Source organism: Vulpes lagopus, chromosome 19 (assembly GCF_018345385.1).
Source record: "Vulpes lagopus strain Blue_001 chromosome 19, ASM1834538v1, whole genome shotgun sequence".
NCBI classification, from domain to species: domain Eukaryota; kingdom Metazoa; phylum Chordata; class Mammalia; order Carnivora; family Canidae; genus Vulpes; species Vulpes lagopus.
This window is the reverse complement of record NC_054842.1, coordinates 28601668-28626806: the sequence shown is the minus strand read 5'-3', so window position 1 is coordinate 28626806 and position 25139 is coordinate 28601668. Positions and strand designations below refer to the sequence as shown.

The following is a 25139-nucleotide window of genomic DNA, read 5'->3' as shown; positions in this document are numbered from 1 at the left end:
CATTTCTGTAAGGTTGGTAGTATGTCCCCTTTTCATAACTGATTTTAGTAGTTTGTGACATCTATCTTCTTAGTAGGAGTCTGTCAATTTGTTGAGCTTTTCAAAGCACCAACCTTTGATTTTGTCAGTGTTCTCTATTGTGTTTTATTCTCTACTTCACAAATTTCCATGCCAGTCTTAATTATTCCTTTTCTTCTGTATGCTTTGGTTTTAGTTTACTTTTCTTGTTTCTTAAGGTTAAGGTTAGGTTGTTCTGCACTCTTTTATGATATAGGTGTTTATAGGTACACATTTCCTCTAAACACTGTCTTTGTTGCGTTCTATGTGTTTTTTATGTTGTGTTTTAATTTTTATTCATCACGAAGTATGTTTCTAATTTCCCTTTGATCAGTTGGTTATTTAGGAGTGTGTTGTTTCTACATATTTGTGAATTTTTCAAGCTGTTTTCTATTATTTCTTATTTCATTCCATTGAAGTTTGAAGAACACGATTTGTATGATTTCAGTCATTTTAAACTTACTGAGGCTTGTCTTATGGCCTAGCATATGGTCTAACCTGAAGAGTGTTCAGTGTACCTGAGAAGAATTTGTATTCTGCTGCTGATTTTGGGTGGAGTGTTCTTTTGATGTCTGTATTAGATCTGGTTGGTTTGTAGTGTTTGTCTGATATTCTATTTTTCTTCTTGGGTATGGTGTTTTTAATAGCTCTTTTAAGTCTCTTATTCTGAAACTTGACACTATATAGGTAGAAATTAATTTAAGAAATTTATTGAGTGTTTATTATGTGTCAGGAACTGTTTTAGTTCCTGGAAGTTTTTTAATGAGTGAAGTAGCAGAAAATCCTTCCTCATGGATTTTGCATTCTAGTGGGTATACAAGACAATAAAATAAATACATAATATATTTAATTTGGGTGTTGGTGCTGTGGGAAAAGGGAAAGGGAAAAGGGACATGCCAGGTAAGTAAGGGGTAGTTGTGGTGGGGCTTGCAGTTTTAAACTGCATAGTTTTCTTATTGCTAATATTTTAAATGACATTTGATGAAAGATCTGAAGGAGGTGGAGGTATAAGTCAGGTGAATATTTGGAGGAGTAGCAGTCTAGGTAGAGGGACCAGGAAATGGAGAGGCTGTGTGCTAAGGTTATTTAAGGATCTCTTTAAGACTTGTGAAATGCAAGGGTGCTTGGGTGGCTCTTGGTTGAGTAACTCTCAATTTCAGCCCAGGTCATGATCTCTGAGTTATGAGATCGAGCCCTACATGAGGCTAAACACTGAGTGTGGAGCCTGCTTAAGATTATTTCACTCTCTCTGCCATCTCCTTCCCTGTATGCATGTGCAGGCTCTTTAAAAACAAAACAAAACAAAAAACTTGTGAAATGCAAGTCATATAATGATTCAGTGAAACTGCTTTGTCCTTTTGGGAATGTAGGTAGATTTTTTTCCATTCCTTGTTTGAAGATTATGTAAGTGCAAAATGATTGGGTTATTTTTCCTTCCCTCTCTAGTCTTACACCTGTACTTTGTAGCACTCCTCACATGTTTGTTCACTGGCTTATTTTATGTCTACCTAGAATGAAAGCTTCATGAGGGCAAGGGTTTTATCTATTCTGTGTGCTGCTAGTGTCTAGTATGTATATGGTAGATACCTAATAACTTTGATGATCAATAAATGAGTTGTCAGATATGACTTCTCAGTTCCTTATGAACTTAAGGTCTAAAATAAGGCCATACTTTAAAAAAGTATTATATTTCTTGTGGCTTGTAATCTATTTATCTCTAAATATATGTATGTATATATTATATACAAACATATTCTTTTTTTCTTAAATTGTATTTTTTTAAATTTTTATTTATTTATGATAGTCACACATACACAGAGAGAGAGACAGAGAGGCAGAGACACAAGCAGAGGGAGAAGCAAGCTCCATGCAGGGAGCCCGAACGTGGGACTTGATCCCGGGTCTCCAGGATCACGCCCTGGGCTGAAGGCGGCACTAAACTGCTGAGCCACCTGGGCTCCCGTATATACAAACATATTCATTTTAAATTAGACAACCAGGAAGTAATTTTATTTGATTTTTTTTAAGATGGAGAAAAATTCAGTGAGCTTCTTTTGGCTTTACACTTTCAGTAACTGATGACAGGGCAATAGACATTTTCCCCGTCTTGCTTGATTGTAGTTGTATGTTGCATTAATATTTTTAATTCAGTTTACTTTGGGTTTTTCATTTTGAGTTTTGTGAATTCTCTGAATTCTTGTACTGTATTAGAGATATTTTGCATGTTTAATGGAATTATATCTTTTATTTTCTAGGTTGTGTTATAGCTGAACTTTTTACAGAAGGTGTACCACTGTTTGATCTCTCTCAACTTCTCGCTTATAGAAATGGACAGTTTTTCCCGGAACAAGTGCTAAATAAAATTGAAGATCGCAGTATCAGAGAATTGGTAACTATGCTACAAGTATTCTCCATTTGGTTTTAATAGAATTATGTTCTGACTTTTGCATTAGACAGCTCTCTGGAATTTTATGAACTTGGAACAAAGCAATAAATTTTAGTATATGTGCTGCCAAAGAGAGCAATGTAGCAGAGCAATAAAGCTCCATAGACTATTATGAACAGCTTATTTTTATTTACTTTAATTTACTTTGTTAGGGAGAAATGTACAGTATTTTCCACCTTTTCAGGCAGAGCTCATTTGACTAAGTTTTGTATGTATATAAAACACAATTTTATACTCACAGTCACACACACACACACACACACACACACACATCTTCAGCTCTGCTTTGGATAGATTTGGAAGGAAGTAAGGAGGTGCCGGAGGTTTAGAGATGTTGTCCGATAGAGCTCGCTAGTAAGATTTGAAGAAGACATATATATAAAATGAAAGCTGGGAAACATCAGTGTGAATGTAATGCATTAGTATAGGGCCATTTCATATAGAAATACCTTGCCTGGTATGTCTCTCTTAAGGCTGTTCTGGAAGGGAAGGCTATAGAATCACTAATTAGTATAGCAGAAGAGATATGAGGAATCCTGTGGGAGGTCATATAAGCCGATTTGTCCACCTTAGTGTTTGAGGGGATCTTTATTAAGTCCACCAATACAGTAACTGATGGCTTGTAATGATGATGAGGCCCAGTCATGGAAAAGTATAGTATATTAAAATACTCTGTAGCAAAGTAAGGAAATACAGAATACATTTTAATTTCTCTTACAAATGGCAAGTATTAAAAAATAGGATGTTTTAAAGGAAGCCAAGTTAGCTCATTTTCAATGAACAGTGCCTGGATTAAGAGTTGGTATACCTGGCTGTTCTCTCTTTGGATATGGCACTCATTTGTCATGTTACATTGGCTAAGTGACTTCATGAACTTGGGCCTGTGTTTTCTTAACTCTGAAAGGAGTGAATTTCACAAATCTTTAAGGCTTAATCTGAATGTAAAAGGAATTATACTTAAATCACTTTTCCTGATATTTATAGTGCATTTGATTCCCTGCAAGTTCAATGCTATAGTGTATTTGATTCCCTGCAAGTTCAATGTAAACAGAAAGCTCAAAAAGCTAAAAAAATCATATATTTTTATGATATTTTAAGTATTTAAATAATGATTCACTCTGAGGATCTAAGAAAAATTAAACTATGCTCTGTTGAAAGAAAATTACTTCCCTAAGATACCAGAAAACATGATAAATCCAAATTAAGTGTATCGTTTTTAGGGTTTGTAGGATTTAACACCTCTTATAGTACTTTAAAAGTTTAGACCACTAATTCCCTTTTTGACTAGATCCTAGAACTATGCTTAAACCATGTATTCCCTTGGATTTGTGGTATTAAGGCTCTAAATCAGAACTGATATATAAATAGATTTTAGTGGTTCTGGATTCTCTTCAGAATTGTGTGTAATTTTATATGTAAAAATTTTATGCACCCAGTTTTTTCTGGAGAATATCCCCTGGTTTTCCTCAGATTATCAGCAGTATTACCTGCTCAAAAATGTTTAAGAATCCTTGAGTTGTGGGCAGTGATGTATTACTCCCCTGTCTTAAATGGGGACTGCTGAACATCATGGTATATCTCCTGTTGATGTGCTTGGGCCATCTGTAATACATTACTGTATAATTTCCTGTTGCTTTGTAGGACAGTAGTAGAGTCACATATTGTGGTCAAGTTCTGAAAGTATTTTGAAAGGTGAAGATTGAGGAGAGTCACAGTTACCGCAAAATCCTTTATGTCATGTGTAAGTTGCCCTTGTAGCTTTCATCTGATTTAATCTGCTGTTCTCAAATCTATTTTTTACTCCTTTTCTCCCCTTGGTGTAGGTAACTCAGATGATTCACCGTGAGCCAGATAAACGTTTAGGGGCAGAAGATTACCTAAAGCAGCAGCGTGGCAATGCCTTTCCTGAAATATTTTACACATTCCTTCAGCCCTACATGGCCCAGTTTGCCAAGGAAACCTTTCTTTCTGCAGATGAGCGCATTCTGGTTATACGGAAGGATTTGGGCAACATTATTCACAATCTCTGTGGACATGATCTGCCAGAAAAAGCAGAAGGAGAGCCTAAGGAAAATGGGCTGGTTATCTTGGTGTCTGTTATAACGTCCTGTCTGCAGACCCTTAAATACTGTGATTCCAAACTTGCTGCTTTGGAACTTATTCTCCATTTGGCCCCAAGATTAAGTGTAGAAATTCTTTTGGATCGTATTACTCCATATCTTTTGCATTTCAGCAATGACTCTGTTCCTAGAGTGAGGGCTGAAGCCTTGAGGACGTTGACTAAAGTTCTTGCTCTTGTCAAAGAGGTTCCTCGCAATGATGTCAATATATACCCGGAATATATCCTTCCAGGCATAGCCCACTTAGCCCAAGATGATGCTACTATTGTTAGACTAGCCTATGCTGGTAAGAGCTTATTGTCCAAATCATAGCCACTCGGAGTTTTGAAGTTAGTGGCTATAAAACCTCTTGTTTCTCTGATTTCTTTGGGAATTCAATAGTGAATTGTGGTCCTTGAACTTTTTTGGGTACATCTTAATAATTTTTGTAGCTAATCTGTGCCTGGGACTCAGCTTTTGGTTGTACTCATTTTGAAGCGATTAGAATTACCAAGTGGAAAGCATTTAATAGAGAAGTCTGTAATTATACTGGTTATACTACATTTAATTTGGAGTGAGACTCATGTTTACAAGTATATTCTGATTTAGTGTCTTTAGGTCTTTATAAAGTTTCTTTGAACAGAGATGCTAGCTTAGAACAGAGATGTTAGCTTTAGGATACAAGTCTGTTGCTATTCAAAAAGATGGATTTTGCTGGATAATTTGGTATTCAAAGAACCTAGCCTATTACAAAATTTTAAGATCCTTTTAGTTACTGTCATGTTAAGGTGTGTGGCTTCTTTGTGATGAGGTTATAACACATCCACCTGTTTTACTTGTAATTCTCACTCGTAAAATTAAGTGAGACAGATTCATGTTTTTAGCTCCCCAAATTAATTCTGTATACTCTTTTGTTGCATGGAAAATGTCACTGAAACATTAAGATAATTCGTAATTTATTTCTAATATAATCTGCTGGAAATCAGAGATTCTGTTTTGGTCTTGGTAAATAGTACATAACGTATAGTGATGATATTATCACTATTTGGAAAGGTACTTGCTAGGTTCGTTAATTTTACTATTTGCCTGTCATTATTTTAATGGAACATATAAAAAATGGTCATTGGACTCTGGCCTTATCTCTGGGTACATCCACAAAGTGGTGGTGGTTGTAAGTTTTTTTCCTAAACTCATATTTCCATTTGTATTTATCCATTGCCTATTATTTATGGTTTCTGGTTTCCATAACTGTATAGGTATAAATGTCAGGCCTAGAAATTTCAGGAGTTCATTAAGACACATACATTTGAGTTTATCATTTGTAACAAAGTATAATTCACTTGCAAACATAAATAATTAAATCAGATAAAATTAAAGTTTATAGGTTTAAAAACAAGCTGTATCTTTAGAGTTTTATGACCTGTTGATCTTAGTTTGTTCTCAGTTGTGTTAAATGGGTAAGGTTCTGATGTGTAGCTGCTATATTAACATAGTGACAGACAATTACTAATAGTGATAGTCTAAAAATAATAGCTACTATTTATTGAAAAACCTGTGTGTCAGCATCTGCTGCTCAAGGTTGCAACGATTAGTTGCAAGAGATATATAAATTTTAAGATAGATTCCAGATTTTAAGATATATGGATTCTAAGATTCTAAAATCCATTCTAACTCTTGCAACTGCCTTGAGCAATAGATGTTATATTACTTTCAGTTACAGGTGAGGAAATTGGGAATGGGAAAGGCTAAACAATATGATCTAAATGTATCTGGTCTCATTCTTTTCTCAGTTCTCAGAGCTGCTGGTCTGTACCTTGATTCTGAAGCAACTCTGCTTTCCTTTGGTCTTCTGGGTCCTTGTGGTGAGAGTCCATAGTAACCCAGGGTCAGTGATGGTACCTTGCAGTGTCCTTTCATCATGGCTTAGTGCCTGATAAAGCTGCTTTTTTTCCCCCAGTAGATCCAGAAGTCCATTTGAACTTATATGGTTAAGTATAACTAAACCATACGTGTCAGTAATTATAAAAGTTTAAAATCATTTTTTAAATGTCTGTTATGGCATTCTTTTAAGTGATATAGATTTGTATCTTTTATAAACATTCAAGTATGTTGTGGTTTATGAACTTAAATGGGGAAATAGGCATAGATCTACTCAGATTTTATTTTATTATTTTTTTATTTTTATTTTTTTTAATTTTTATTTATTTATGATAGTCACAGAGAGAGAGAGAGAGAGAGGCATAGACACAGGCAGAGGGAGAAGCAGGCTCCATGCACCGGGAACCCGATGTGGGATTTGATCCCGGGTCCCCAGGATCGTGCCCTGGGCCAAAGGCAGGCGCCAAACTGCTGCGCCACCCAGGGATCCCCTACTCAGATTTTAAAGGTGCCCAGGAAAGTAAGGTTTTTCCTAATAAAGATATATCCATTAAAGTGGGGACATTCACCTAGAATTTTGACTTTTTTTTTTTTTTTTTAAGATTTTATTTATTTATTCATGAGAGACAGAGAGAGAGAGAGAGAGAGAGAGGCAGAGACACAGGCAGAGGGAGAAGCAGGCTCCATGTAGGGAGCCTGATGTGGGACTCGATCCCAGGACTCCAGAACCATGTCCTGGGCCAAAGGCAGGCACTAAACTGCTGAGCCATGCAGGGATCCCCCAGAATTTTGACTTCTTATCAGAGGATGCCCCAAATTCTCCCATCTTGAGAGTGAGCAGGCATTACAGGGTATTCTCTTGGGTACCTTAGAGGTAAATTTTTGTTCTTCAGAACAGTGTTGAACCTGTTGGCGGGTGAGGGGTTGGACTCTGAGATGAAGGTAATCATTGCACTTGATAGACTCAACAATCTCAGCTCTTAGGAGATGTACCTCAGTTGTAGTGGTATTCAAAATTAAGGAAAAAGTGAGTCTTAGAATTGATAAAATAAGGGAGTTAAGTTTTGTGTTCAGTGCTATTTACTGCTAAGGAAAAGAGTGCAGTCTTTGGCATTATAGTCTTATGTTAAGCACAGAAATGGGATGGAAAGAAGGAAAGAGGCACAGACATAAATAAAAAATGTAAGGGAGAAGAAAGTGTAAGCAAATCTGATAGCAAATGTGACAACAGAAATTAGAAGTAGGTATTTCTGCAGTGGTAAGGAATATCAGGCAGTCTTAGGAGAATATAGAGAGAGAAAGGAGAAAATACAACTGCAGAAAGTTGGCGAACAGTCTCACACGTTGGTTCATTAAGAACTTCAGAGTATCACAAGGAAAGCAGTCTAATAATAGTTGATTCACTTTGGTAATAGCTTTTTGAGGTATATGTAACTCGTGTGTGTGAAGAAACATACTCATATGTTAAGCAGACAGCTACTAAGTGTCAGGGGTCAAGATTTGAGCTGGGGTCTGTGATTCTGAAGCCCAGCTTGTCCTGTTATTTTAATGTGAATGTTTCTCTGTTTAATGAATATCTCTCATCTGTTAAGAAACTATAGGTCTCTGTAGAAGGATTAAGCTTTTCCCTCAGTAGATTTGAATGCTGTATTTTGGGCTATTTTTGTTTTTTTTCCAGTTTTATTGAGATATAATTTTATTGAGATATAATTGACATATATCGCTGTGTAAGTTTAAGGTATAAAGTGTAATGATGTGACTTACACATATTCTGAAATGATTACTATGGTAAGTTTAGTTGGCTTCCATCCTCTCATATAGGTACAATAAAAAGCAAAAACAGAAAAAAAGATTATTTTCTTTGTGATGAGAACTCTTAGAATTTTAATTTCTTTCATATATATCATACAGCAGAGTAACTATATAGTGTTTATGGTGTACACTTTTTATTTTTAAAAGAAGTTTATGTTTCATTATTGAAACTGTTAGTCATAGATTATGAGATTAGTTACCAGAAATTACTGAAGATTAGGTTTAGTGCTAAATTGAAAAGTCCTACTTTTCCTCTGTAGTTTTATGATTATTATTTATTTATATAAAGAGGAATGGAAGGTTATAAACATTACAAGGATTGAAGATTATAATCATTATAAATTTTCCCTTTTCTTTTTTTAATAAATTTTCCCTTTTTTTTTTATAGAAAACATAGCTCTGCTGGCAGAAACCGCTTTGAGATTCCTGGAATTAGTACAGTTAAAAAATCTCAATATGGAAAATGACCCAAATAGTGAAGAAATTGGTGAAGTTACGCATCCCAATGGAAATTACGACACAGGTAGTGTGATTTTCTCTTCCAGGCTTCTTGTTATTTGGAATGAATTATTATTTGGAATGATTTACTAATGTGGACTTGAAAGAAACTATCATTGAAATTTTCATATAAGATGAAAGAATACTATGTATATATGGCAAAGGTCCCTGTTGTCTGATTGTTCTCTCTCTTCTTGTACACTTTTGTACACTGTTATCTAACCAGAAAATGATCAGCTTTTGCCACAGGTTCTGAGGTCAGTTGTTTTTCAGCCAAAATTGATTTGTGTCAATCGTAAAATTAGCTGAATTTTATAATTCTTACAAGAGGAAAGAAAAAAAACATTGACAGCATCATAGCTAAAGAATCTAAACCTTTCCTCCTTATGTGAGTATACCTTGAGTATCCTCAATCTCCTTGAGCCTTAATTATCTCATGCTAATCTATGATTTATGGATCAAAACCCACCCCTTGTACTTTAAATGAACAGATGGGATGGTAAACTCTTTGAGGTCAGAGTTCTTGTCTTAAGTTTCTTTACATACAAACAACTCTTAGCAGGCTTTTAATTAATGTTACTGAGTTAAAGATTTAGAAGTAAAATAATATACTTAGATCTGTCCTAGGATGTTTCTAGTTCAGGAAAACTAGAGAAATCTAGTTTTCAGATTTTTATGCTATACAACAGTAATGGCTCTGTTACTTGTTAGAATGGCATCATTTTTAGGCAGTGTATATTCTCTGTAGTTGACAATGGAATAATTTTGAACTTATAGAAGAATGTATCAGAAAGGAAAGGAAATCCTTGCTTTTTTCATGGAATTACTTAGAAAATAACACTGTCCTACATTCTGTAACCATGTAATTGGACATTTATATAATGAAGTTTAGGTTAGGTGTTAAACCTTTTTGAAAGTTAATCTAAAGTTTGTCTTAATATGAACATAGTATTTTGCATATCAGATCACCTTTTCCCTTGACTGTGGCTGCACCAGGAGTGGACTTTCCCCTCATTCATTTAGCCAACATAATTGTTAAACATAAGCTCAGAATTAGGCAATTGTGTGCCTGCTCTAAGCACTAGAAATATAGTGGTGAATAAGACAGAAAAGATTGTCCTGTTGAACTTACATTTTAAAAGGGAAGGGAAAAGGGGAGAGTGGGTAGGAGATAAAGTCAGAGAAGAAGGTGGTAGCCAGATCATATAAAGTCTTGATAGGATTTTCATGTGTTATTTTCTGCTTTCTAAAAATTTAGTAAGCTGAACTTAAAAATACTTTCTAAAAGTATTAAATGGTATTATCAGTTTATATCCTTAATCAGTCTAGTATTTTGAAGTCTTTGATCGAGTTGATTTTATTGGTGGCAGTATGAACTTTTTGGTGCTTTCCTATAGAACTCTCCTTGAGCCTTAAAAATAGACTTGTTTAATTAATGAGATAGTAACCGTGGTTGTGGCATCTGCCTCTCAGGATGTTGTTGTTCAGTTTGTATTTTGGTTTCCCATCTATCCTCCAGAGCTTTGAACAGGAGAAAAATTTAGTGATTATATACTTTTTATGGTGGCTTCTGTAATCATTCCATTTCTCTGAAGAAGAAGGAAGAAAGAAGACTATGTCTTTGTCTTGGGAAAAAAAATTGATCCTATCTTTACTTTTCTTTTTTTTTTTTTTTTTTTTTAGAGTTGCAAGCCTTACATGAAATGGTCCAGCAGAAAGTTGTCACTTTGCTAAGTGACCCTGAAAATATTGTGAAACAAACCTTAATGGAAAATGGAATAACACGGTTGTGTGTATTCTTTGGACGTCAGAAAGCCAATGATGTTTTATTGTCCCACATGATCACTTTCCTAAATGATAAGAATGATTGGCATCTGCGTGGAGCTTTTTTTGATAGTATAGTTGGTATGTTTTTCCAATTGTTTTAAAATGTATCTTTAAGATTTTGAATTATACGATACACCCATGAGGTCTGAAAGATAGCTGACAAGACAGCCAAATTTCATTAATAATGAAATGAGCTCTTTGTGTTTCTGTCTGTATTTATGATGCTTTTGGATAATAAACGTATTTGAGCTAATCAAGGGATTGGCTCATTGGTACATTGGTAGGAAAGACCATCATGTGGTTATTAAACAATGTTTTAAAAGAGTGTTTACTGACCTGGAAAAGTACTTTGAAACACTACTAAAGTGACCAATGTAGATTTTAAAAGGTAACAGTTAACAAACCATATGTTTATAAAGAAGTCTGGAATATACTAAGATTTGTATACTGATTATTTCTGGGGCTGGGATTGTAGATGTTTTTTTTTCTTTGTGTTTTTTATATTTGTTAAATTTTTTTATAGTAAACATATATCAGAAAATGACTTTTACAGTCAGAAAATAACAGTTAAGCTACAAGTATGACTGAGAATCAATTAGGAAGAAAATTGAAGCTTGCCAGGCTATGCTTTGTGTAAACTGAAAATGTGTGAAAAATTAAGTGTTTTTTTTTTTTTCTCCACTTTTTTCAAAATGTTAGTTTTTTGTTTGTTCATTTGTTTTGTTTTTCGGATTCCACATGTAAGGGAAATCATATGGTATTTGTCTTTCTCTGACTTATTTCACTTAGCATCATATCCTCTAGATCCATCCATGTTGTTGCAGATGGCAAGATATCTGTGTGTGTGTGTGTGTGTGTGTGTGTATGCACATGTGTACACACGCACGCATACACACAGACACACCCGCATCTTCTTTATCCATTCATTTATTGGTGGATATTTGGGTTGCTTCCATGTCTTGGTTATTGTAAGTAATGCTGCAGTAGACATAGGGGTACATACAATTTTTCGAATTAGCATTTTTTCTTTTAGGTAAATACCCAGTAGTGGAATTACTGGATCATATAGTATTTCTATTTTTAATTTTTTAGGGAACCTTTATACTGTTCTTTATGGTAGCTGCTGCACCAATTTACATTTCTACCAACAGTGTACAAGGATTCCTTTCTTCACAATCCTGCCACCATTTGATGTTTCTTGTCTTTTTGATTCTCGCCATTTTGAAAGGTTAAGGTGATATTTCATTGTGGTTTTGGTTTGAATTTCCTTGATGATTAGTGATGTTGAGCATCTTTTCAGGTATCTATTGGCCATCTGCATGTCTTTTTTGGTAAAATTTCTATTTAGGTCCTCTGCCGTTTTTTAATCAGATTATTTATCTGGATGTTGAGTTGTGTAAGTTTTTTATACATGGTAGATATTAACTTATGAGATACATCATTTGCAAATACCTTCTCCCATTTGGTAGTTTGCCTTTTTGTTTTGTTGATGGTTTCCTTCACTGTACAAAAGCTTTTTATTTTGGGATAATCTCAGTTTATTTTTGCTTTTATCTTTTGCTTGAGGTGACATATCTAGAACATGTTTCTGTGGCCCACATCAAAGAAATTACTGCCTATGTTTTCTTCTAGGAATTTTATGGTTTCATGTTTTATATTTAAGTCTTTAATCCATTTTGAGTTTATTTTGGTGTATGGTTTAAGAAAATGGTTCAGGGGCAGCCCCTGTGGCGCAGCAGTTTAGCGCCACCTGCAGCCCGGGGTGTGATCCTGGAGACCCGGGATCGAGTCCCATATTGGGCTTCCTGCGGGGAGCCTGCTTCTCCTGCCTGTGTCTCTGCCTCTCTCTTCGCTCTCTCTGAATGAATAAATAAATAAATCTTTAAAAAAAAAAAAAAAGAAAATGGTTCAGTTTCATTCATTTGCATGTAGCTGTACAGGTTTCCCAGCACCATTATTGAAGACACTGACTTTTCCCATTGTATATTCTTTCCTCCTTTGTCATAGATTAATTGACCATAGAGATGTGGGTTCATTTTGGGCCCTTTATCCTGTTTCTTTGACCTATGTGTCTGTTTTTTGCCAGTACAATACTGTTTTGATTACTACAGCTTTGCAGTATATCTTGAAATCTGGGATTGTGATAGCTCCAGCTTTGTTCTTCTTTCTTAAGATTGCATTGGCTATTTGGAGTCTTTTGTGATTCTGTACAAATTTTAGTATTATTTGTTCTGGTTCTGTGTAAAATGTTGGCATTTTGTTAAGGATTGTGTTGAATCTTCAGATTGCTTTGGGTAGTATGGACATTTTAACAGTATTTTTCCAACCCATGAGCATAGATTATCTTTCCATTTGTTTGTATCATCTTCAGTGTTTTTCATTAATGTTTTATAGTTTTCAAAATTTAGTTTTTCACCCTATGGTTATATTTATTGCTATGTATTTTATTCTTTTTGGTGCAGTTGCAGATAGAACTGTTTTCTTAATTTCTCTTTCTGCTTTGTTATTAGTGTGTAGAATTGCAGGATTTCTGTGTATTAACTTTGTATCCTGCAACTTTACTGAATTTATTCTAATAGTGTTTTGATGGAGTCTTTAGAGCTTTCTAATATATAGGATCAAGTTATCTGCAAATAGTGACAGTTTTACTTATTCCTTACCAATTTGTATGCCTTTTATTTCTTTTCCATGCCCAATTGCTGCATCTTAGACTTCCATTACTATTTTGAATGAAAGTCGTGGAGAGTGGACTTCCTTGTCGTGTTACTTTTCTTAGAGGAAAAGCTCTCAGTTTTTCATCATTGAGTATGATGTAAGCTGTGGGTTTTTTACATATTATGTTGGGGTATGTTTCCTCTAAACCCACTTTGTTGAGAGTTTTTGTCATGAACAGATGTTAAATTTTGTCAAGTGCTTTTTCTGCATCTATTGAGATGATTATATAATTTTATCCAGGCCATGTTATTATGGTTACCAACTAACCTTTTTTAAATATAATTTTGTACATGATTATAACAGCTTGTCTGTTAACTTAAAAGATTGAAAACTATTCTATACTTTGGAAAGCTTCACTAATATTTGATCTTTCTCATATAATTGCAGAAAGCTGTAGAGTTTAGATTATTGGTTGCCAAGAATCTAGAAAACTAACTGCCAAAAGGTTTGCCTTTCTTTTTTTCCCAAAAAATAAAAAAAACTCATACAGCAACAGTATTGATATATCTGCAAATGCTGTCATACAATATTTTGGAGAAAAAGATACTTTTCTCCATTTAACAAGTTTTGAATTGTTCTTGCTTTGTTATTATTGGAGTTTATTGTGTCTATTTTCAGACATCTTTATAGTTAAAAAATTTAAAAAATTTTCGATATACAATTGGCATATATTAGTTTCAAATGTACAACAGTGATTTGATACTGACATATATTATGAAGTGCTCACCACAGTAAGTGTACTTACCAAAGTTATTGCAATGTTACTGTTTATATTCTATGTTGTATTTTACATCCCATGACTTACTTACTTTATAGTGAAGTTTGTACTTCTTAATCCCCTTCACCTATTTCACCCATCTCACCCCTTTCCCCTCTGGCAATCACCATTTTGTTCTCTGTATTTATGGCTCTGTTTCTGTTTTTGACTAATCATTTCCTTTTTTTAGATTCCATATATAAGTGAAGTTATATGGTATTTGTCTTTCCCTGTCTGACTTGCTTAACTTAGCATAATACCCTCTTGGTCCATCCATCTTGTTTCAAGTGGCAAGACTTCACTCTTTTGTCACTGAGTAAATATGCTGTTGTATATATGTACCACGTCTTCTTCATTCTTTCATCTTTTGATGGAAGGTCCCTTCCATATCTTGGCTTTTGTAAATAATGCTGCAATGAAAATGGGAGTACAGAAATCTCTTTGAGAGCCTGAATTTATCTCTTTGGGTATATATCCAGAAGTGGAATTACTGGATAATATGGCATTCCTGTTTTTAGTTTTTTGAAGAATTTCATACTCTTTCCATAGTGGGTGTTATCAATTTACATTCCTACCAGTAGTGCACAAGGATTCTCCTTTCTCCACATCCTTGCCAATGTTTGTTATTTCCTCCTCCTGGTCCATTCCTAAACATGTGGCCTCCATGTGGGTGCTAGTGGCATGGGAAGAACCACTGCTGTGCCCATGAACTGCTCTCTGCTGCCATCCTCCCCTCAGATGGTATGGCTAAGATGCCTTCTGGTGTCCCGATGACCACCTCCTGTCCCCCCACCAGTATTTCCCTTTGGATCAGTTTCTCTTCTCAGCCAGGTTGTGTCCCCAACCCCCTCAGCCTCTTCTCTGCACGTTGCTGAAGGTCTGGGCTTACCTCAAGTTCTGTGCTTGAGCAATAAAGTGGAAATAAAAAAAAATACTAGCCATTCTAACAGGTGTAAGGTCATCGTGGTTTTGATTTGCATTTCCCTGATGATTAGTGATGTTGAGCATCTTTTCATGTGTTGGCCATCTGATTGATTGTCTTCTTTGGTAAAATGTCTATTTGGGTCCTGTGCCCATTTTGTAATTGGATTGTTTCTCTTGTATTGAGTTGTGGAAGTTTTTAATATATTTTGCATATTAACCCCTTATTGAATATATCATTTGCAAATATTTTTTCTTATTCAGTAGGTTGCCTTTTCATTTTGTTGATGGTTTTTTCCACTGTTTTGTATTGGTTTATTGATTCAACTCAGTCTTCCCTCTCAAACTTATCTAATGCCATTCTTAGTATATTTTGCTTCTCACACCGTTTTTATCTTTCTTGCTTTCTCCCTCTTTCAGATTTTATTTTTAGTTCTTTTTTTCTGGAAAAGGTGATGTGTAGAACTTCCACCATCTATTGATCAATTCATGTGTATTTTGAATCCTGCCTTTATGTTACTTTTTTAATTTTAAAATAATTTTCGTTGTTTTTGTTTAAAGTAATACATGCTTGCTGTAGAAAATTTGGATAATTAAGAAACCAAGAAGAGGGCAGCACGGGTGGCTCAGCCGTTTAGCGCCGCCTTTGGTCCAGGGCATGATCCTGGAGACCCGGAATTGAGTCCCACATTGAGCTCCCTGCATGGAGCCTGCTTCTCCCTCTACCTGTGTCTCTGCCTGTCTCTCTCTCTCTCTGTGTCTCTCATGAATAAATAAATAAATAAAATCTTAAAAAAAAATACCTATCTGTTGTATTGTGAAGATAAAATGAATTAACATATGTAATGGTGCTGGGCACATAAGTACTGTGTATGTATTATATTACTTTTTAATCTTATTATTTACTAATTCTTTTTCTGATAACATATATCCTAAACATTTACTGTCATAAAAATTTTTTTGAAATCATAATTTAGGGGCAGCCCGCGTGGCTCAGTGGTTTAGCGCCTGCCTTCGGCCCAGGGTGTAATCCTGGAGACCCGGGATCGAGTTCCGCATAGGGCTCCCTGCGTGGAGCCTGCTTCTCCCTCTGCTTGTGTCTCTATGCCTCTCTCTCTCTCTCTCTCTCTTTCCCTCTCTTTCTCTCTCTGTCTCTCTGTCTCTCATGAATAAATAAATAAAATCTTTAAAAAAAAAAAGAAATCATAATTTAATAGATTAAGATATTCCATTATATGGTTTTATCAGAATTCATCATTTTTGGATATTTAAATTATTTTCACTCTTTTTCCTACTGTATAGCGATAATATTTTACATAAATATTTGCTTCTAATTATTTTCTCAGGCTAGAAGTCTGAAATTTTAGTTATAAAGAATATGAATATATTTTTAAAACTCCTGATACATTTTATAAGCTTTTCAAAGAAGTATCATTTTCCATTCTGATCAGCATTGTTTGACCATACTGCATACTCTTTCACATGGAATAGGCTTCAAATAATCTTTGCCTGTGGTATGGTAAAATGATAACTTGTTTTGATGTGTATTTCTTTGCTTATCTGTGGAGGTGAAAAACTTTCTCATGTTGATTACTCATTTGTACTTTTTATTCTATGAATTTTTAATTTGGCCCATTATTTTCTGATGACTCTATGTCTTTCTTGTTGATGTTCTTGAGCATTTTATAAATGTACATGAAAAACATTAACTTTTAATCATTGGCAAATACTTTTTTCAAGTAACATGTTAATAACCTGTTGGGTGCACATCTTTTTTTTTTTTTTATAAAGCTTTATTTTTCACACTTAACTGTTTAATTTTTATTTTGGTCTGTGGTATAAGGTGAAATCTGATTTTTCTCAGAAAAATAATCAGTTTTCCTGACACTATTAAACATTTCATTTCTTTCCCATTGATTGATGAAGCTTATGTTACCATCAGTTGCATACTTATGTCTTTCAGTTTTAGTTTTCTGAGTATCTTTTTCTCTTCCCTTGATTTCTCATTTCTATACTCAATATGATACTCTATTATTATAGTTATATCAAATTTTAATTATTAGGTATTTATGAGCAATTTTAGTATAGATTAAGTTCCCCAGATGTCAGTCTTATTTTCCAAAATATTTTGAACTACTTTGGCTCATTATACATTTTGGTTTTTAAAGTTCCTAAATATAATCCACAGGAATTTTGGGTAGTATTTTTCCTTTTATTAGAGAAAAAAATGTCTAGAATTACTTTATAGGAGAAATATGCTTTTGTAAATTATTCAAAATCTGTAAAGTAATGTATAAAAAGCAATAGTTGGATTTTACAGAAGTAGCTGCTCTGGATTTTTAGTTTGATATCTTCAGGTGTTTATTGCCATATCTCTAATATTTTTCTATGACTTTTAAGAATTGTTAGATATAGACTTATCTCTTGACTTTTTTCTATGCCATATGAAAATTTAACTCATACCATGCCCTGATTCCTCTTACCCTCTGTTTTTGAGATAGAGACCACTGTTTTCAGTGCTTTAGTTTTTAGTGGCTGTTTTTATAACGTTAAATAATTAAACCTACTTCTTATTGATCTACTTCTGATTTGTACTACAAGCAGATGAATGCTCCTTCATTTCTGTCTTCTTTTCTTGGTTGGTTGGTTACTTCAACCAGTTATTGACAATTCAACTAGCAAATGCATTGCATAGTTGATAACATATACATTTTGTTGTGTAGTCATAACAAGATCTTGTGCTTGTATATAGACTGATTCTGAAATTTCAAAGCAAAATTTACATGATTATGAATGTGTAAATTTTACTGACTTTAGAACCAAGTAGTGTGCTATATTTGTATTTGCTTCCCCACAGTTCCAGTGCCATGACTCCTATATCACTTGATGAAAATGTTTATGGTGTCACCAGTGGATTCTCCTTTCTGTCTTCTGCTGATTGTTGAGGACATTGTACATTTTAATTTACTTTTTATTTATACCATGATTTTATTGAGCGATTTTTTTGTTTGTTTGTTCTGGGGTTTCAGAGTCCTTTATTTTCCTTTTGAAAGGAAGTAATACATCTTTTTTAGCTTGTTTGTAATATCAAGCTTCTTTCTTACCAGTTTTATCTATTGCTTGTAATGTGTTCCATTTTTCTTTTTGATAACATTTTTGAAATTTACTGGCTTTTAGTTCTAATTTGCTGGTTGATTTCTGAATCTTTGCTAGCTGTTATCAGTTTCTCCCCCTGAATTCCTGGGTTCTGTTTGTTGTTTTGTACATTCTACATTTGCTTTTTTTCTGAAGTACATTCTCAAGAACTTACTTAGGAAGGGTTGCATGGGAAGTTAATCCACATAGTCCTTGTGTGTTGCAAAATGACTTATTTTCTCGTTCTCTTATTTTATTGGCAGTTTAAGTATAAAGTTTATTTCATAACTTTGGAGGTCTTACTGTTGTGTACTAGTCTCCATTGTTGCTAGAAATTGTTTCATGAAGCTTGTTTTTATCGTTCCTCCTTCCTTTTTGGGGGACATATTTTTCTTTCTCTAAGTTCGTAAGATCTTTTTTTCCCATGGTGTTGCACAGTTTCTTGGTGATTTGCTTTGGTGTGGATCTTTCTCATTTATTGTGCTGTGTAGGAAATGCAGTGTTTTTTCCTGGATTGTTGCTCAGTATATTTGGGTTTTGATTAATTTTATTAACTTAATGGCATTTTTAGTTTCAGGTATAGAATAATTACGTAACGTTGCTTTTCTTTTTCAGGTGTTGCTGCCTATGTTGGTTGGCAAAGCTCCTCAATTCTCAAACCCCTGCTGCAACAAGGTCTTAGTGATGCTGAGGAATTTGTTATTGTTAAAGCTCTTAATGCCCTTACCTGTATGTGCCAGTTAGGGCTGCTACAAAAACCCCATGTCTATGAATTTGCCAGTGATATTGGTAAGTTTCTGTTTCTCAAAATTAGGAAAAAATTAAGGTGTCTTAAGAGAAATAACAAATGATAGATGATTGTAAAAGTTCTAGACAATATGGAGTCAGGGTTTTAATTTTATTATTCCTTGTGTGTGTATGTCTGTTTCTGTAATAAAATTAAGGAGAAAATGTATTGTCTTAAAATGCATATCTTGCTATGTGGAATATTTTCCTACTCATTTTCATTTTCTGAATTGTGACATCAGTGCTTTTTTTTCCTCCTATGAAAGTGGCATTATCTTTATGGATCGAGTTTTTCTAGCCTTTCACTTTGATTCTCCTTATATTGATGAATATTCTCTGTGCATAAATATGTATATGTATGTTCTAATTTCATATAATGCATTTCTTCTGTTGTCTAATTACTTGGAAACTGTTTTTGAGACTTAATGTAGCTTATAATTAGCATTTTATTTATCTGAAAAATGAATGTCTATCAATTTTTATTTTTATTTATTTTTTTTTTTTTTTAAATATATATATTTTTTAATTTTTATTTATTTATGATAGGCACACAGTGAGAGAGAGAGAGAGGCAGAGACACAGGCAGAGGGAGAAGCAGGCTCCATGCACCGGGAGCCCGACGTGGGATTCGATCCCGGGTCTCCAGGATCGCGCCCTGGGCCAAAGGCAGGCGCCAAACCGCTGCGCCACCCAGGGATCCCCTATCAATTTTTAAGCAAAAAATCATTATAAAGATAGTTTTTACCTCTCTTAAGTTTTGCAGTGGAGATTGTTCTGGGTTCTGCTGTTTCTTGTCATTGATCTTAGAATAAACATATGGGATACTCTGTATCTTAGCATCAAAATTAATGACTATCTTTAAGTATAGAATAAACTCAGTATAGTACAACTTCTTGGACAGGGAACTCCCTTAGAACTGGAACTGAATTTGGTACTATCTGTCAGAGGGGAAAAAAAACCTTGCTGAGAAAAATCAAGTAAATAAATCATTGGTTGGCATTTTGAACTATTTCAAAGAAAAGACAATTTTTAGTAACTTAGAAATGTCCATTTAAAACACGATAAACCGGGAATCCCTGGGTGGTGCAGCGGGTTGGCGCCTGCCTTTGGCCCAGGGCGCGATCCTGGAGACCCGGGATCGAGTCCCACGTCGGGCTCCCGGTGCATGGAACCTGCTTCTCCCTCTGCCTGTGTCTCTGCCTCTCTCTCTCTTTAGGTCTCTCATGAATAAATGAATAAAATCTTTAAAAAAAATTAAAAAAAAAATAAATAAAACACGATAAACCATATACATCTCGCTGTCCTTTTTTAATTCATAGTCTATTGTAGTGATTATTAAAGGGAATGGTGGTGGTAATAATGGCATCATGATTTCTTTGACAGTTTTGAAAAATACTACACTCTTCCCACGTAGGTGTTACAAATACTCCCCTTCCCTCGTGCTTGTCCCCAGATAATTAGAATGTATTAGAGGAAAGATCAAGTTCACTGTTTTATAGGAAATCCTCTTGAGTGTTTGAGGTTCTTTGTATCAGCTACTTACTGATACAGTGATGCTGTATGTCAGTCAACCATAAAATCTCAGTAAAATACTTCAGTAAAGTTCTCATCATGAATCTGTGGGCTGGATGGGTGGCTCTGCTTTAGGCTTTGTATCTCCAGATTGTCTGTGGTGACAGCGATCCATTTCTCACTCTGGTGCCCATATTAGATTGACAGCAGTTTCTTGGGTTATGTTCTGGGTAATGGCAGAAGCATGAGACAGCAAGCTTATCTATATAGCACATTTCAGGGCTTTGTTAGTGTTATGTCTACTAATATCCCATTGGCCAAAGCAGGTTGATACGACTGAGCTAAAGGCCAGGGGTAGAGAAGTACCCTTTGTATATCATGAGTGCAAGGCAAAGAGTGCGATCGTGTAATAGAGATAATGTAAAGAATTGGGACTAATAACTCAAGCTCATACAGTGTCTAACACCTGCCAGGTCATTTTTAGCTACTTTTTGGAGATTTTTCAATATTTTTCCAGTCCTCATTTTGCCTGTTGTCAAAGGAAAGCTACCAACCCTTCCTTGTTATATCAGAGGGCTGCTTTGTGCTTATGAAGTAAAACCTTCTCCATGTGTATTAAAAGAATTGGAAATGGGAGAACTTTGGAAACAGAAACTTTGAACAAATTTTTTCTCTGTCCCCTTTTATATAAGTGATACTGGCATATGACAGTGTTCTTATTTCCCTGTCACCCTAAATTTCTTATAAAATTAATATCCTCTAAATGCCAATGTTTTTGCATACTCACAACAAATTGTGTGTGTGTGTGTGTGTGTGTGTGTGTGTGTATATATATTTCTTTTGAAAGTTCTTTCCTAAATAAGTTTAAAAGTTTGAATTTTATTCTAAACTTTGATTAGTTGAAGTCATTGATTTTTGAGTATAATACACAAGATAGTTAAAAGGAGTGAAAAGGCATTTATTTACTTTTCTTGCATATTTCATTGTTTTTAGTTTTTTAATGATTTTATTTATTTGTGAGAGATTGAGCAGAGAGAGAGGAGAGATAGAGAGGGAGCTTGAGTGGAGGTGAGGGGCAGAGGGAGAGGCACAAGCAGACTCTCTGTTGAGCGGGAAGCCTGATGCAGGGCTTGATCCCAGGACGCCGAGATCATGACCTGAGCTGAAGGCAGATGCTTAACCGACTGAGCCACCCAGGGGCCCCTAATCTTATATTTTAAATTCTTTAAGCATGGCCATCATATTTTCTGCCTTTAGTTTCTATTCATAGTGCCTTGTGAGTGATTTCATGAATGATGTATTAGATTTGATCAAACCTTTTCATTAAAAAGAATGTCAGGTAAGTAGCTCCTTTTATTTTTTTACGGTATTATTGCTGATATTTATGATAGGGTCTATATAATATTAGTATGTTGAGTTGAGTTTATGCTATAGAATAATTGAGTATGTGAAGGCAGCTGATAACATTGTGGTATATCAGTTGTGTTTTAAAAGTGAACATTTGTTTATCCTAGTAGTTTACTATTTGTGGGCATGGTTTAAATCCATACCTTTTTCTTTTCTTATTTAGCCCCATTTCTGTGTCATCCCAATCTATGGATACGCTATGGTGCCGTAGGATTTATCACAGTGGTAGCACATCAAATAAGTACAGCTGATGTATACTGCAAACTGATGCCTTACCTTGAGCCATATATTACTCAACCAATAATACAGGTATGCTTATTCCAACTTGGAGTCAATCTTTTCTCCAAATAGTACCTCTTAAAAAAAAGGTTTAGAAAGTCCTATTTTTATTTAAAATTTTAAAGATTTAAGTTAGCTATAGCATTTTCACATTCCTTTAAGCTAGTTAATGTTAATGGAACAAACAGTATTGAAGGTGAGAAAAGTTCAAGAGACTTATGTTATATATCATGTTATGCATAATATAGCACTCAATAGTTCATACTTTATTTTCTTATGTGCAGTGTTGTAAAACATGTGCTGTTAAAGTGAAATATAGTGGAAATGTGTTCTGCTTTTATTGTAAAAAAGTATAACTGATTTTAGCCCAAGTCAGCATTTATAATAAATTGGAAAAAGCCTTTTACAGATGTTTATTTTTTGGACCACCAGCTGGTTCTAATTTCTTTCCTTATCTTTTTCTTTTTTTAAAAAAAAGCTTAATCTTTTAAGATCTAATTTAATCTTTTAAAAAAAATCTTAATGACTTGTGCCTCCCTCCTCTCTTCCCACCCAGTATAGCACTAGATGGTAAATTTCAGGTTTTTGGTTTGTATAAAGCAGTTATTTACCTTATTTACCCAACTTGTCAGCATTTACATCCTTTATCTCCTGGAAAGCTCTAAATTGAGTGAACTGTTGAGAGATGATGCTGTTAAAATATTCTGAAATACTCTATATGTTACTAAAAATCTATTTTTTTTGCAAATTCACATGCTTCTAGCTTCTGCTATGTTTATATCTCAATGTATTTTCCCTTTGGTACATTGGAAAACACCTTGGATATATTCTGGAAATGAGGCTTTGGCTGTACTTTCCACCCTTTTCTCCATATATTCATCCTTTTCTGGGGATCATCATTATTTCATAGTTTGTAGAATTTTTCTCTCAGCAAATTATATGTATGTGTGTGTGTATATGTATATTTATGAAAGATATTACTAGCAAATATGCCTTTTTATTTAATTAATTAATTTTTAAACAGCTTATGTATTTAAGTAGTATGTCTGTACCCAGTATAGGGCTCGAACTCATGACCCTAAGATCATGAGTCACATGCTCTTCCAACTGAGCCAGCCAGGCACCCCAACCCTTTTTTCTTTTAAAGTTTAATAAAGTTTTCTTGGATCCTTTGCCTTCCTTTCAAAAGATTCTTCTACTTTTGACTACTTATTTCATGTAGAAGTTTATTAAACTCTTTTGTAACACAATGTGGAGAAAGTATCCATGGAATTAAAAACTACATGCATTTGTAATAACTTCGTGGTGGTTTAATAAATCTGACATTAAAAAAGAATCTGACATTAAGTGGTTTTTGTTAGAAATCTGCACCACTCTCTTTGTTTCCTTAGGAATATATATAATATTTATATATATTTGTGTAAATTCATATATATGTAAATTACATATAATATATATTATATATATTTTTTGCTTTTTTTCATTGCTTTATTTTTTGAAAGGTCAGGATTGGGAGTTCAGAGGCTAGTTATCCATATGCTTCATAAATCTTACCTTTCTACGGTTTGAATTAGACAAAAGATACCTTTTTACGTTGGTTTCCACTGGCCAGCTTATCAGGTAGTTAAATGTCTAAAGAAAATGCTCTTCTCTTGGTTGCTGTTAGTATGTTCATCCTTTTTATTATATATGCATTGACAAGGAGGATATTCTTTTGGATAATGAAAGATTTCATGAACTCTATGGAGAAAGTAATGTTTCTTTAGAAGGGGTTGAAGCTACTGGGGAACCTGATGACTGCTGGGCAGCCCTGTGACTGTTGAGCATCTTTTCTCTGTCAGTACCTGTTGGCTGTTAGGCCTGTGAGCCACAGGTAGTTTTTTGATCTAGGAGGTCATCTGACATTTTGGCATCCAGACAAAGTCTGTTATTTTTAAAAATTTTCTAGCCTGGTGTATGCTATTATTCTTCTAGTATGGAAGACACAGATGCGTACTCACATGCTAGCTACATTATGTAAAGAAAAACCTTGGCTCTTTTTTTAAAAGATTTTATTTCTTCTTGAGAGACACACAGAGAGAAGCAGAGACATAGGCAGAGGGAGAAGCAGGCTCCCTGTGGGGAGCCTGATTCAGGACTTGATCCCAGGACCCTGAGATCATGACCTGAGCTGAAGGTGGACGCTCAACCACTTAGCCACCCAGGTGCCCTGAAAATCCTTGGCTCTTAAAGGTCACTAGTATTCTTTTTTCTTCTAAGCAAAAATTGCAGGTGTTAATATCTCCCATTTTCTTAGAAAATAAATACCTATGTTAACTTTACACAGGTTGTATATACTGAATATGAAAATAACTGTACTATATGTTGTATCTTTGGCTGATTCTTTTTATTTTCTTAATATAGATTGAAAGGAAACTTGTTCTACTCAGTGTTTTAAAAGAGCCAGTAAGTCGGTCTATATTTGATTATGCTTTGAGGTCTAAAGATATTACTAGTTTGTTCAGACATCTTCACATGCGCCAGAAGAAACGAAATGGATCTCTTCCTGACTGCCCTCCACCAGAGGATCCTGCCATAGCACAGCTTCTGAAGAAATTACTCTCACAGGTTGTATCACCTTTCTGAAATCTTAATTTAAACACAGATTTCATAAAAACATTCAAGTATCCATTTAGTTATGAAAATATTTTGGGTTGATTAGGCTGTATCATAACAAATGAGTAAATAAAGCTGGCAAATATTTACATTTGCTTTGGCATTTAGGAGATACTAGGATGGTGATAAGACATTGGTTTGAGCTAAATAAGGAATCGTGGTAGACTATCAAGTTTCTTTTGTGATTATTGTCTGTATAAATAAGGTAGAGAGTAGATGTAACTTTAAATTTGAGTAATATTCTTGATTCAATTCCATATTTTGCCAAAAAATAATTAAAGAAATTCAATTAGAAGAAACATTGCAAAGCACAGATGCAGGATGGAAAGATCCTGGTTTATTTCAGTCCAAATTT

At 34.5% G+C, this 25139-nt stretch overlaps 1 protein-coding gene across 2 annotated transcripts in view; it reads left to right on the top strand.

Moving 5' to 3' along the window:
* Positions 1-25139, top strand: part of PIK3R4 (phosphoinositide-3-kinase regulatory subunit 4) — a 71291-nt gene that overhangs the window by 7529 nt on the left and 38623 nt on the right. For both annotated transcript variants that reach the window (XM_041734087.1, XM_041734088.1), the window contains exons 3-9: positions 2313-2446; positions 4327-4909; positions 8681-8815; positions 10474-10695; positions 18761-18934; positions 22014-22159; positions 24533-24736. In XM_041734087.1, the coding sequence (XP_041590021.1) occupies positions 2313-2446; positions 4327-4909; positions 8681-8815; positions 10474-10695; positions 18761-18934; positions 22014-22159; positions 24533-24736 (1598 nt within the window). The remainder of the gene's footprint in view (positions 1-2312; positions 2447-4326; positions 4910-8680; positions 8816-10473; positions 10696-18760; positions 18935-22013; positions 22160-24532; positions 24737-25139) is intronic.